At 44.0% G+C, this 15,259-nt stretch overlaps 1 protein-coding gene across 9 annotated transcripts in view; it reads right to left on the reverse strand.

Moving 5' to 3' along the window:
- Positions 1 to 10,711: 10,711 nt before the first annotated feature.
- Positions 10,712 to 15,259, reverse strand: part of RAPGEF2 (Rap guanine nucleotide exchange factor 2) — a 219,735-nt gene continuing 215,187 nt past the window's right edge. For all 9 annotated transcript variants that reach the window (XM_032465830.1, XM_032465796.1, XM_032465822.1 and 6 more), the window contains 2 exons: positions 13,645 to 13,944; positions 10,712 to 12,714 (listed from right to left, as the gene is read on the reverse strand). In XM_032465830.1, coding sequence (XP_032321721.1) covers positions 12,689 to 12,714; positions 13,645 to 13,944 — 326 coding nt within the window. In that variant the 3' untranslated portion in view covers positions 10,712 to 12,688. The remainder of the gene's footprint in view (positions 12,715 to 13,644; positions 13,945 to 15,259) is intronic.

Raw genomic sequence — 15,259 nt, forward strand, 5'->3', positions numbered from 1 at the left:
GCGGCAATATACTATCCTCTCTACCTCTGTGAATGTTTTAAAGTTTACATAATAAATACTTTTAACTAGTTAAAAAGAAAATTAAATAGAGGTACAATTTCTAAAAAAATTTTTTCTAAGGAAATTTTGTCTCAAAGAAAAAGCAAGAGAATACCATTCTGGGAATTGGGTAGTAATGGCTGTTCAGTATTTTTCTTTTGTTTTGTTTTTATTGAAATATAGTCAGTTATGATGTGTCAGTTTCTTGTGTACAGCACAATGTCCCAGTCATGCCGTTCAGTTTTTTAATCTCTCTGAATTTCCCTATAAAAACAAGCAGAGAAACCTCGAAAGCAAAACCAAAGACGGAGATGTACTAAATTACTATCAGTGACTCCCTGGAAAGCACGGGAGTGCTTTTCTAAGAATGGCTGCAGAAACAGGGCGGGCGACTGATTAGCAGATGTTGCTGTGCAGAAAGTTCCATAAGGGATGCAGGATCTGAGGATGCTGGGTTGGTGCAGGGGCTCGTGTCTGTGAATCCCCCACAGTGACAAACCAGACCAACGCTCCTTGGCACAGCCCTGCACGGAGGAGAAGATGCTCAGAGTAGAGTCATCCTTGAGAAGGACAGGATGGTAGGGGTGAAGGAAAGAGAAGGTTCAGATAAGATTAGGGGAGAGGAACATCCCAGACAGTTCACTGCTGTACTTTTTATTACTTTCTGAAAACAACAAAACAGAGAACCCTAGCGTTATGAAGTCAGAAAAGCTATCCTGGCTCATTTGTCCCTCTTAAAAAGACAGAAATACTCAATTCACTTGAAAATGAGCTGCAGAAAACAATTTATCAAATTTCAAACCAAGTTGTAATAATTAGAAAGAAAAAGAGAATTGGGAGTATATTAAATCCTTGCATACTATGAAATAATGCCAGGAATTCAAGCTTATGCAATGAAGGAAAACTTTAGCCTTATAGTTCAAAATATGGTTAAAAAATAACATAAAGAGAACTATGATAAGCATTGACAAAACATGAAAAATTGGAATTTTAAAAAAATTGCATATATAAGAGTATATATAGAAAATGTTAAATGAAAAGCAAAAGAACTGAGAACTTATTTAGAAAAAAATCATTAGAGAAAGAAAGATAAAACAAAATAACAAACACAACACAAAATACTAGCGAAAGTAAAAGATAGCAAAGGAGGAAATTTTTTTAAACTTTGCTTTTTATTGAAGTGTAGTTGATTTACAATGTTAGTTTCAGGTGTACAGCAAAGTGTTTCAGTTATACATACACATACACATACATTTATATTCTTTTTCAGATTCTTTTCCATTATATGTTATTGCAACAAATTGAATATATTTCCCTGTGCTATATATAGTGGGTCTTTGTTTATATATTTTATATACAGTAATGTGTATCTGTTAATCCTAAACTCCTAATTTATGCCTCCTCTGCCCTTTCCCTTTGGTAACCATAGATTGTTTTCTATGTCTGTGAGTCAATTTTTGGTTTGTAAATAAGATTTGTATCATATTTTTTTAGATTTCACATATAATTGATATATGATATTTGTCTGACTTACTTCACTTAATATGATAATCTCTAGGTCCATTCATGTTGCTGCAAATGGCATTATTTACTCTTTTTATGGCTGAATAATATTCTGTGATATATATATATATATATATATATATATATATATATAAAATCTCTCATCTTCTCTATTCATCTGTTGGTAGACATTTAGGTGGCTTCTATGCCTTGGGTATTGTAAATAGTGCTGCTATGAACATTGGGGTGCCTGTGTCTTTTCAAGTTAGAGTTTTCCCTGGATATATGCTCAGGAGTGGAATTTCTGGAGCATAGGGTTAGTTTATTTTTAGTTTTTTAAGGAAACTCTTTACTGCCCTCCATAGTGGCTGCACCAATTTGCATCTCCACCAACAGTGTAGTAGGGTTCACAAATGAGGAAATGTTTAAATATTGAAAGGAAATGAAGAAAGAGATAAAAAAGGATTTGATAGAAAGTGGTAGACTTAGAAAACAGTAAAAGAAGATCTAACATGTGTATATAGGGGGTCTCTGAAGAGGAAAACCAAATAATTCAAGCAAACAGATGCTGAAATCTAAAATTCAATAGAACTCTCTTTAGGGGAGATGTGAAACTATTTACTGACTGTTCCACCTGCTTGTATGTATAGTAGCCAACCACTCAGTGCAAGATTTATTCTAACAGAACTATAGCTCTTCAGGGAGTAAATGTCCTGTAGGCACATAGAATTGGCCCTCCATAACCAAAAGTTTCATATCCAGCGGTTCAACCAACTTCAGATCCAAAATATTCAAGAAAAAACTCCAGAAATTTCCAAAAAGCAAAACTTGAATTTGCCACACACTGGTGACCATTTACATAGTATTTACATTGTATTAGGTGTTGTAAGTAACCTGGGGATGATTTAAAGTATACAGGAGGGTGTGCTTAGGTTATATGCAAATATATTATATGCACCATTTTATTAGGAACTTGAGCATGTGTGGATTTTGGTACCCATGTGGGGGTCCTGGAACCAATCCCCCATGAATATCAAGGGACAAATTGTACTTAAAAGGAAAATAAACTCAGTTTGTCATCAGATTTTGAGTTAGCACTACTTTATGCAAGAAGACAATGGCATGCTCTTTTTAAGATGCTCAAGAAAAGGAATGTGAGCTAAGGATTTTAGATTCAGCCACATGGAATTTCAAGTGCAAGATCTTTCCCCACAAATCTTTCTTAATGAAACTTCTAGAGAACTAACTTCAAACAACCAAAATGACCAGAGAGACAGTATCGTAAAGACTGTGAAATACAGCTAAGATTGTGAGCCTGGCCCACCCATTTCAGGAAAATCTCTATAATTTTGCACCAGACCACAAACTTTGGCTTATTTCAAGGCAAGAATTGTTTGCTTTAGTGGCTTCAACGTTTCTAGTTTAGATTCAGACAACTAAGTCAACTTTTACCAGCTTTGTAGGGAAAAATATTTCTGGGAGACTTGGGAGCACATTTCAAAGAATGAACGTAACCTTTTAGCAAGCTGTAGGTAATGAATGTCTCTTGCTGCCTGAAAAATTGCTCCTAAAACCTACCTACTTAAAACAACAAATAATTTCTGTGGCCAAGAACTGGGGAGCAGCTCAGCTGTTGGGTTCCACCTCAAGGGCTTGCATGATGTTGAGAACAACCTGTCTACCAGGGCACCAGGCACCTCAAAGCTTCGCTGGAGCTGAAACGTCCTTCCAAGCTCACTCACGTGGTGTTGGCTGGCCAGTTGGTCACCACATGGGCCTCCGCCCGGGCTGCCTGGGCAGCCTCGAGGCATGTCAGCGGCTTTCCCCAGGAGCTGTGCTCCGAAAGAAAAGCATAAGCTCAAGACAGACGTCACTGTCTTTTACAGTCTAATCTTGGACGTCACAAACCTTCACTTCTGCCATGTTTTGTGGACCAAATGCAACATGGAAGGGGACACAAGGGTACAAAAACCAGGAAACAGAGATCACTGAGGGAGACTAGGGGGGCTCAGGGATGTCAATTTCTCAAAGTCACATAATTGGAAGGAGGAAGATCTGGATTTTAAACCTAAATCTATGTGACTCCAGAAATTATTCTATTTGTAATATATTCAAACCAAGAAGGAATGTGGATCATTCATGTTCTAGATCTTTCTCTTATAATTAAACGACAAGAAAAATGGAGCTAACTTTTCCAAGGGTCCCATACCTATACTTTCAACAGATAAATGGGTTTCAGCTGGTTCTCAAGTGACCCTGGATGTCCACACACACATCTTCAAAGTGCAGCCTAACAGCTTAGCTGCTCACCGCTTCCAGTAGAAACTGGTAATTTTCACATGTGACTTATGTCCGTGTGTTTTCAGTAACGAAGGAACAGAATGGTCTGGATCACAGGAGCCTACCCTACATTTTAAGGAAGTGGTTTTGTTGACACTTTTCATTATACAACATCAAAAGCACATTCTTTAAGCTATCACTACCAATCTCAGCAGAAATGTCTTTCCCCATTGAGAAGCTGTCAAGTTTACAATAGCAGATACAGATTTTCCAAATTCTAATTTTCACTTGATGGCTTGTATTTTATTGTGGGCAGCAAATAACTACTAGTCATTTTCCCTGACGTGGTGGGCTAACCTTTTTCATTTTTGAAAAAAAAAATTTTACCAAATGTCTTAGTTTGGGCGGCTATAATAAATTACCATAGATTGGGTGCTTACAAAGAACTGAAATTTATTTCTCACAGCTCTGGCGGCTGAAAGCCTGAGGTCAGGGTGACGGTGTGGATGACTGCTGGAGAGAGTGCTCTTCCGGGGTGCAGACTGCTGACTTCTCGTGTCCTCATAGGCGGAGAGCAGAGGGAGGCAGCAAGCTCTCTCGTCACCCATATAAGGGCGCTAATCCCACTGATGAAGGCCCCCCCCCGACTTCTCCTAATCTGATGACCTCTCCCAGTCCCCCCCTCTTATACCATCACACGGGGGAGAAGGGTTTCAACATGAATTTTGGAGACACAACATTCAGTTCTTAACATCAAATATCTGAATCTGAATAATCGCAGTCATTGTTCTGGAAAAAATTGTGTTCCTGAAATTCTACCCCCACCCTCCAAAAAAGAGAAAAAGCTAGGTACCTTTATGCTCAAAAAAGTGCATTTTTAAAAAACCACCTTATGGAGGGATGACTGGCATACAAACAGAACACTGCGGCTTCAGTCACTGCAGAAGCACTCTGTATTTCCATTTCTTCATCCAGAATGATAAAAAGGCAAGTACTCGAGAGACAAGATTGCATGAGATGTTAAAAATTTTACTGCCTCATCAAGGACTGGTGAGTTTTTGTTTGTCAGTTTGTTTACTGCAAGCACGTGACGGTGACAACCACAGTGACCACTAGGTGGGCTTGGCGCCGCTGCTTTAATTCATGTTCAGGGGCCAGCGGTTTACACACCCTTGCTTTGTATCATCTGTGCAAATGTCAACACAGAGAAAAGAGCAAATGTGTTAGTGTTATGATGATTTCCATAATGACAAAGTTTATGAAACTTTTGACCGGGCTGACCTTGAAAGCGCCTTGAGGACCACCGCTTTGAAACTGTTGGCATCTTTAGACTCTGATCATTTAAAACCTTTCACTTGAGTTGTTGAAGATTTCTGACCTTTGCCTTAATCCTGCTGCCTGAGCCCTTGGTCTGGGCTCAGCCCCGGCTCCCTGTGCTGACAGTAACCTCAACTATATCCCATTCCTGGGAGACTGCATGCTTCACCCCAGTCCCAGGCACTTCAACCCCAGGATCCAGATGCTTGGACCAAGAAGAATGTTAACAGGACTGTGAAAGAAACGCTGGCATCTATTCATTCCAAATTGCTTTTGGAGGGGAAAGCAGTTTGGTTGTTTTGCTTTGTTTTTTCTCACAAATCTGTATCTTTCAGGCTTGGTCATGTCCTGGGACTCTTGAAAAGGTAAGAATCTTAGCAAAGGACATCTGCCCTGTCCCCTGGGCAGCGGAGGCATGAGAGCAGCACGTGGGATGGGGGGTCCCCAGTCTCTCCCCTCCCCTGTCGGGAAGGTCAACAAGAGAAGATACACTCAGGGAGTCGGGACTCCCCACCAGCCGGCGTTCACCCTGCTGGTCCTGGGGGAGTGACTTTTCCAGGTGAATCTTAGAGATTCCACATTGTACATGTTCTTTTCCGAGGCTAGGTTTGCATGGGAGTCAATAATTATAATTTTCTTTAGAGATAATAATCATAACTGTGTGGTGCTGCAGCCGAACCCCTTCCCCACTCACATCTCCAGTCTGTCCTCTGCTATGTATTCACGTTCTGCTCGGCTACTTTGTTTCTTCTGCGCTTTTGGTCATTTAGGTGCTATTAAAGCAAACTACCCTGTGATCCACGATCACACAAATTCTATCATTTGAGAGTAACTGGAGGGTACCCTGGGCTAGAAACAGCTTGCTTGAAGGTGGCTCTGCCCCCGGGGAGTTGAAACCTGAGCAGTGACCAAAAAGGATGGGTCGAACGTGTTCTGGAAAATGCGTGGGCTCAGTGCTTCCCTGACGCCGGGCAGGATGCAGACCACCGGACCCACCCTCTGGCCCCGAGTTAGATCAGCGCCTCTGTCCACCATCCCTCTGCCTCCGTCAGGGTGGCTGCTCCATCTTAGGCACTCAGACTAGGAATTTTAAGTCTTGTTTCTTGGGGTTTTTTGGGGGGGGCAGGGCGATGAGAGCAAGGCTTCATTTTTTCTTTAATTTCTCATGTTCTGTTGAACATCAAATTCTACTGATTTTTTCCCTTTAAATCGTCTTTGTTCTTCCCTCCTCTCTGGACCCCATGCTTCCCAGCCTGGGTTACCCGCCTTCTACTCGCTCACCCTTGTGTCCTGGACTCCTGCCCAATCAGATCTGTGTTTCACACCGTCACCTCATCACATCCTTTCTTCTGCTCCCCTGCCTCCTTCCTCTATTCCAAGCACTTACGGATCCCCTGGAATAACGAATACCATCTCTGTGGAACACGTTTGTCCACGTAATGCCACAGCCCCTTACTCACTGCAGCGCGTTTCAGGGTCTCCTGACCCCGAGGCCCGTCCAGCGGGCACGGGTCCTCGCTGTCCAGGCGCCGCCTTCTGCAGCCCGTCCTCCCCCCGAGACCTCAGGATGGAGCTGGAGGCTCTTCTCTGGGCGCCTCGCTCCTTGTCCATCCTTCCTTCATCTGAGCTTCCACAGCGCGCAAAATTTAACTCTAAACAGTCTGTTCTTTGCTCCTCTTCGTTAATCTTGCATCCTCGCTGTGAAGAGTCACTTATCTGTCAGTTATACCTAAACGAAGAAAATATAAATATTTGTAAAGTCATTTTACTTCTGGATATTCAGCAGTACTGGGCAGTTACAGAGACTCTTCAGTAAATGCATGTTCGTTGATTGTCCAATTTATCTGTATAACACGGGCCCTTCAGGGGCTGGGTAAGATGTTCATTTACTAAAACCTTTGCAGTATCTTGGGCACTGCTCTGGGTGCCGGTACAGTATCCCAGGCACTGTTCCAGGTGCTGGGAACAGCGTGGTTACCGAGAGAGAACGCACAAAGCACAGGAATGGTGCTCCATCCTGGTTTCGGGAAGAACGAGGACCATTTGCACACAGAGCCCAGATGCAGGGAGTGGTTCTGAGACCAGACATCTATCTCGGTGCAATGATGCCCCAGCATTTGTTTGCTCCCCAAGAAACAGGGGTCTGTTGCACTCAGCTTCCAACACCCCTGCCTTTAATTCATCACTTTCTTGACCTCATAGGCCTCCTCATTCACGATTTTTGTGTGTTCCTCATTGTCCTTGTCTCATGGCTTCTGCATACTGACTTCTTTGATTACAGCCTTTGCTCTTTTTTGCCTTTGCAGAGAAACTCCCCCAAAAGAACGTGATGAGTTCAAGTTGGCTGCTACTTTCTCTGCCGGTCTTAGTGCTCCTATTAGAATCTTCTAGATTGCTGGCAAGCCTGCATTGGCAACTCTTGGACCAGGCATCGCCTGTGATCTGGCTGTGATTGAGGCTGCTTGATAAAATATTCATTCATTATCCTGGGATCACTCGATAAGTCTTGCCCCTTAAGGCCTGAGAAATGGGAGACATTCAGCCAAAAGAAGACTACAATTTGAAGGCATCTTGGTTCACTTTAGTCTTGTCTGTAAATATCTGGCATAAAATAAAACTACCTGGACCATAGTGCCCATGAATGAAATTAGCTCATTAAATGACATCTGGTAGACCTGTGCCTATCTTCATCTCAATGCCGCATGTGACACTGACTTGATCCTAAGTCAGTTTTATAGTCTTATTTGGAAAAAAAAAAAAAAGCTTCCAATCTATGTGAATTAAGGACAACCTCAAACATTGTGACATACCTCCACTCCACTGGCTCCCATCAGACCACACGGCAAGTCAGCTCCTCGCTCTTAGGTCAGAGAGTTCATGTTATTAACAGTTTCTACATTTAAGTATCTACAGAAAGAAAAAAATGGGACTAACTTTTATTTTTGAGGCACTGAACACCCTAGATTGAATTTCTTTCCCTAGATTCTAAATTTACTTCAGACATTATATTCTCTGCTTGGACAATTTTTCCCACAATGAAAATTGTTATGGTCTTATTGATTGCCCATGAAATAAAGTCTTTTCTAAGATCCTTTAACCTAGCGTGCAATGTTTTGATCGCCTTTATCAATGTTCCCGTGATGTAGCCATGGCATTGTTAAAACTAACTGGGCAGTTAAGTGTAATTGCATACATAGGCAGGAATTTTATTATGGTTGGCTAACACATGTGTATTGAAAAAATGCAATTCACAAATTATTTTCTAGTTGCAGTCAGTGTTTTTGTTTCCCTTTTAGCAGGGTAAATTCTCATTCCCAGTAAGGTCTTTCTGAAGTGTCTGGCCACCTAGGGCGCAGTCTGCCTTCCTCCTCTCCATTCTGTTACTGCCCCTTTCAAACCTCTCTTAGTTGACATTCTTAGTGAATGGCCTCTCAAATGTCCATCGACAGATGACTGAATGAAGTTGTGGTATATTTATATAATGGAATACTACTCAGCCATAAAAAATAGAATAATGCCATTTGCAGAAACGTGGATGGACCTGGAGATCATCATTCTAAGTGAAGTAAGTCAGAAAGAGAAAGAAAAATTCCATATGACATCACTCATATGTGGAATCTAAAAAGAAGACAAACTTATTTACAAAACAGAAACAGACTCAGATACAGAAAACAAACTTATGGTTACCAGGAATTGAAGGGGCGGGGGTGGGAAGGGATAAATTGGGAATTTGAAAATTGCACCTCTTCCGGAGTGATGGAAATGTTAGCTATCTTCAGCATGGTGGTGGTTTCATGGGTGTAAACACCTATCAAAATTCATCAGAATGTACATCTGTAGTTTTCTGTACAGGAATCATACAATAAAGGTGTTAAAAATAAAATAAAAATAAAAGTTATCAGAAACAAAACAAACAACTTGACCCCTCAGTGCTGCATGTCCTTTACTCATTTTTAAAAGAGAACAAGATCGGGGAACCAAGGACTCAGAGGGCTTCGCCCTTCTCTTCGGCAGGAATGTCAGTGTCATCACGCCACAGGGAAACCATGAGCACACAGACCTACTGTGTGTGTTGACACTGGCTTTCTCAGCAGCTCACATCCTTCCAGAACATTTTGAGAGAGATGATCAGTGACCTGGAGATAAAACATATTAAAGTAGAGATGAGCATAAACTCTACGCCTCCCAGGAGGAGGACTGGATTAAAGCGGAGGGAAATCGTTGGAGGCTTTCAGGTGCACATGTGAAAACAGAATTAGGTCTGGTTAGCCTTTTTGATTAGGGAGGAGAGGACTAGGGGGTCCCCAACACTTTTTGCCACACGCCTCAAACTCGGCAAAGTTCTGTCATTAACAAGACACAGAGGAAGCTCTGTCACTGGCACTGATGGCACCTGATGAACACAGCCTTCTTAAAACCCTGAAGTGGAGACAAATCTTTGCTATTTAAAGGTAACCTGAAACATAAACAGGTAAGAATACCCATCATGGTTGGTTTGCCATTTTCCTGTATTTTTAGCAGAATACAAAAAGTGGTGAAGAGGTTATTCTTTGAACAGCAGCTCCTAAGTATTTTTCAGAACACATCTGAGAATGTTAAGCTTTCTGAATGACAGAAATTTAAGGAGCACAGAGGTGGCTGTTTGGACAGGGGTTCCCTGAGCGAAGAGCTCTGGAGTGAACATGAGGGAGGGGGCACAGGTACCCTGGCACCGGCATTTTTGAAGGTCCGGCTGAAGCTCCTGGAATGGTGTTAATTCTCCCCATTGTTCTGGTGGCCAGATTTTCCAAATTTACCACCATCACACAGATGTGCCAGGAAGGGTTTTAGGTTTGGCCATCTTCCCTTTGGCAGCAGGACTGAGCTCCTGACTCCTTTCGAGGCTCCCTCACGACCCCTCCCATTTTGTGCAGGTGTTTCCACACGCTCCACCCGAAGCTTCCTGGTGATTGATGGTGGGGCTTTCATTTACACCTGTTCCAGGGAAAGAAATAGTCCTTGATTTCAGAATGTGCTCAAATGGGTTGCTGCTTAACTGATTCTTACCTTATTAAATAAAAGTGCCCTTCTAACAGACCGAAATATTCTTCCAACTTACTACACCTTAGGACTCATAGACAGAAGAGTGATCTTTGATGTGCTAATTACAAGTTCCAAGTCACTCGCCGGACTGTACTGTTAACGTAGTGGTCATGACCTTAAATGTCAGTTTAAGTTCTCTGAGAGCCGGTTTCTCAGCATGTATACTGGGAGTCAAAATAGTATGTCCCACAGAGAATTTTATTGGAAAAGGGTTGGGAAGAGACAAATGCTATGTAAATAGTGATAATCATCATTTTTCACTGAATCTCAAGAGACATGATGAACCCTGGACATGGTTTGGTTGCTGTCAATGTTAATATACCAATTTCTTTTCTCTGAAAAGCCACCTAAAAGGATAGACTATTCAGGCAGTTTTTAGGCTAAATTGTGCCCATCTCCTCAGCGCCCTGGGGCCTGCTCCTGCAGTGAGACCTGAGGGCTCCATTTCCTCAATAAGAAAAAGCATGCACGAGTCACTAAGAATATAGGCAAGGTTTTATGTTATATTTATTTATTTTCCAGCTTGTACAAACTGGATGTAAAAGCATAAACATAGTACATTTCTACCATTTTCAACAAAAATATAACCAATATGTACAATTATTGTATTAAAAATACAAAAGGGATACAGACTCCACCAATGTCTTTCTAAAAGACATACAGGGACAAGTAGTATCAAAAGTACGAGGAGGTGACCAGTTAACTGTACAGTCTGCACTTGACATCACGGAGCGAACTGAGCTTACAGTCCTAGGTTCTACGATTACTGGATGCTTAGGTAACGTTTGTGCAACTTGTGGAAGAGCCAGGTTTCTGTCTTTCTATCTGCACATGAGGTCCACAGCCTACGTAAGGAAAGTGGCCAGCGATGCCTATTACACGTGAGATTACAAATGCGTAACTGACGACGTGGCAGGTGAGCAGGTCGACGAATGCCATGATACAGAAGAGAATTATTAAATAAAGCACTGACGAGTGTTGGATACAGTGAAAAAACACTGCAATTCGACTTTTACAATCGGAAGCTATTTACGTTTATCTACTGATCAATATGATCAGCTGAATTTAATGGGGAAAAAAAAATCCAAGACCAGCAGTTCCTCACATTTGAGTACTACTCGGATTGGCAGCCTTCACTTTTCCGGAGTCTGTGCAAAAACAACAAAAGATAGAGAGGAGGGGTGACTTCGGTCGTCGGCGTGGGGTGAATAGCAGCTGTGAGCGGGCGGCTGCCACTGAGGCCTTCGCTGTCTCAGCGTCCAGAAAGCCACTCACAGGTTAGTCTTTGGTGACTAACCCACCTCGCGAAGGCTGGTGTATCTTACCAGGCGTTTGAGCTTCTGATCTTTCTCTTGTTAAAGGCGTCCATTCCGAACCGGGAGGCCGTCCCCTAAGAGCAGCGTTGACAGCTGGCGTCCGCACGGCATCCCAGCCGCTTTCACTGCCGTGCTCTCCAGTTATCAACGTTTCTCTTTAGAAACAAACAAAAGAGTCCCTAAAACTAAGTCAACAGAAAGCAAAGGAACATAATTTAAAAGACGTGCGGTTGGCCGTCCCTCTCGATGGCACAGGATGCGTCCTCAAATGACACCGCCCTGTGCTCCGTAAGGCTCAGACACGGGACAACGGAGTCCCAGCTCCCTCCCCGGGCCATGTGCAAACAGTGTGCCGGCAGGTGGGCCCCGGCCGCTGGGGAAGGGGTGGACCGGACCCCGGGATGTAAGGGACTGGCTAACACCTCCTGCTTCAAGGACAGGGCACTTGCCGGGCACAGCCACTGGGACCCAGGAAGATGGGCTGTAGGCTGGGTCTTCCTTGCTCTGGGGGTTGGGGTGGGGACCACACCCTACCAGGCATATTTGGTTTTTTTAGTCACCCGCCTGGGCTGGCAACCCTACTTAAAGGTTCAAAATAATACTGTAATCAGATGGATATAACATTTACTCTCTGAACATAATCTTTAAACTCATTAAAAAAAAAAAAAAAAGAGGACATTGTAAACAAGTGGACGAGCATAGTTCTCAAAGGATGTCACTGTGTCTCTGTCTTCCTTGGAGGGTTAAAGGCCCTCAGTGTCCGGTGGCTCGCCGTTCTCATGATGCCAATGCAACCACGTGCTAGGACTGGATTGAAATCTGAGAGGAAGACGCTCCGGATCCTTCCGGCGCGGAGACGCTCTCGGAGTCGGGATGTCGGAGTCTGTGGGGCGCGGCAGGCGGGAGCTCGGAGACCGCGGCGCTGTGCATTCAAGCAACAAAGTCGGAAAAGTGCCAGGGCGGTTTCTTCACAGTATTTCACATGCAAAGGGGACAGTACGAGGGGGGAAGAAGCCCCATGCTGCTTTTAAGGCAGGGAAGGAGGCAAACTGGTCCACCGTCCTCGGAGTGTGAGTCCCACGGCCGCGACGCCGGGGCGTCTTCCTGCCCTCCCCTTCGGGCGGCGGCTCCGGCCCGGAGACGCCCGAGCCTCAAACAGCAGACACTTGCTCATCTTCTGCCAACATAACCGCGGAAGGAAAAAGAAAAGAAACTCAATGAGCGAGCACATCGGTTCTTGTGCTTAGAGAGAACACAACCCTGATGCACTATATAAAAATACTATTTTTTTTTAGTATAGGTCACTTAAAATCTTCTCTTTTCCTACATAATGATTAGTAACAATAAAAAAGGTTTAAAATACAGATGGAGCACATCTTTAAATATATATACCTTGTATATTTACTGATTGGAAATGTATTAATGATAAATTCCCTGGAAAAAAGTTATAAAACAGCCTGTGACTTTTTAATAATATATACTGCATACACATAAAAAGGTCTGGGAGTGGGGAGGGTATAGCTCAGAGGTAGAGTACGTGCTTAGCATGCACCAGGTCCTGGGTTCAACCCCCAGTACCTCCATTAAAAAAAAAAAAAAGATTAAAAGGGGTAGGAAAAAAAAGTCTAGAAGGATATGTAACAAAACGTTAACAGGGTTAGCCTGCAAGCGGCAGGATTCTACGTAATTTTCATTGTGTTTGCTTTTTTCTATAATGATTATTTGCATTATAAAACATATTAAACCTAAAACAGGAAGTGCGGTCGGGGCAGCATGGCTCCCGCTGCTCCCAGCACGGCCATCTCGGCCAGAGGAGGCAAAAATGTTAGAGAGGAGCGGATTTCTTTATCAGCGCTTCGCTGGGAACTACTAAGCCTGCAACACAGCATTTCCACAGAGAGCCGAGAACGAGGAGTAAACCCAGCCATGCACACCCTCGGCTACAAGTGACCCCTCTGCGGCCTTGAGTTACTTCCTGAGCCGCAGAGGACCAAGCAAAAGGAAACCCCCCGGACAGAAGAGCGGGCCACGACTGCAACCCCGAACCTGGCCCCCCACCCCCGAGGGGCCCCCAAGGGCGCAGAGGCCACGGGGAAAGGGCATGTACCGTCCTCCTCAGCGGAGAAGCCCGGGCCCGCATGCGGGCCGAGGCGCAGGTCCCCGTCGCCAGGCCGGTGCCACTGCGGCCGGGGGGCGGGCCGGCCACCACCATGGGGCGCGGGCGGCTGCGGGGCGGGGGCCGCGGGGTCCGGCGGCCGGGCCAGCATCCGGGAGCGCTGCAGGGCCACGGTGTAGTCCGGGGGCTTCCGGGCCGGGTGCGGCGGCCCCTCGGGGAAGTCGGTGATGGGGATGCCCACGTAGCCCGGTGGGGTGGGCGGGGGCTCCCGGTACCGGCCCTCCTTCCGCGCTGCAGTGAAGACAAGGCAGAGCGTTAGGACCGCATGGGAGAGCATCTTGGCCCCGTTACTGGAATGAAGAAAATCAGCGCTACGACAACACACAGTGGAACGGGTCGAGAGGTGCGGGCAGGGAAAGGACTTCACTGAACAACTATTCACCGCGGTCATCTCCGTGGGAGGGGATAACCCAACGGGGGAGACCTGGAGCTCTAAACCGAGGGCTGCAAAGCGTCTGCACCTGTAGAGTGGTAACCAGGCTGACACCCAACCCTGCAGTTTATCGGTTTATCGCAAAAAGAGATCAGAAGACAGCCAGTTCCACGCCTGGAACCTGTGACGGGTGCCCAGTGAAGGTTCCTTCCTCTTTCCCTCCCCTCCAGGCCAGGCAGGCGGTCCCTCTTCACTGGGCACTTCGTGCCCCTCACCAGACAGAGGGGCCAGTCCATGGTGCTTTCAGGTCTTGGGCTTCATTTGCGAAAACAATTTGGAAAAGTAGGACAGAACTTTTGATGCAAACCTAAAAATTCTAAACTGTGTATATGTAAGGTACGTATTTTCCTTAAAATCCTTCCCATGGACAGATGACTGGATAAAGAAGGTGTGATGTATATATACTACTCAGCCATAAAAAGTGAAACAATGCTATTTGCAGCAACATGGATGGACCCAGAGATGATCATACTAAGTGAAGAAAGTCAGACAGAGAAAGACAAATACCATATAATATCACTTATATGTGGAATCTGAAATATGATACAAATGAACTTACTTACAAAACAGAAACAGACTCACTGACATAGAAAACGAACTTACGGTTACCAGAGGGGGAAGATGGCAGAGGGATAAATTAGTTTGGGACCAACAGATACAAACTATTATATATAGAATAAACAACAAGGATTTACTGTACAGCACAGGGAACTATATTCAATATCTTATAATAACCTATAATGGAAAATAATCTGAAAAAATATATGTAACTGAATCACTTTACTGTACACCTGAAACTAGCACAATATTGTTAATCAACTATATGTCAAAATAAAAAGAAAAAGAAAGTGCTTTAAAAATCACGACCTAAGAATAGGTATTAACTGTTGTCTCCTTATTCATCTTGAAAGGATATTAAATTTGACAGCCACCCGTGACTATTTGCATGATAAAATAACTGCAATCTCCCTACTAATAAAAGTGATCTCTGTAAAGGTTAGAGCCTGGAATTTCTCACTCTATAGCCTATTGTGTAGCCCTGCTCTTCAATTAGATGCTGAACATGCCAGAGAGTTTATCCCGAGGAGATTAAGGAACCGTAAGAGACTTCTC

Source organism: Camelus ferus, chromosome 2 (genome assembly GCF_009834535.1).
Source record: "Camelus ferus isolate YT-003-E chromosome 2, BCGSAC_Cfer_1.0, whole genome shotgun sequence".
NCBI classification, from domain to species: domain Eukaryota; kingdom Metazoa; phylum Chordata; class Mammalia; order Artiodactyla; family Camelidae; genus Camelus; species Camelus ferus.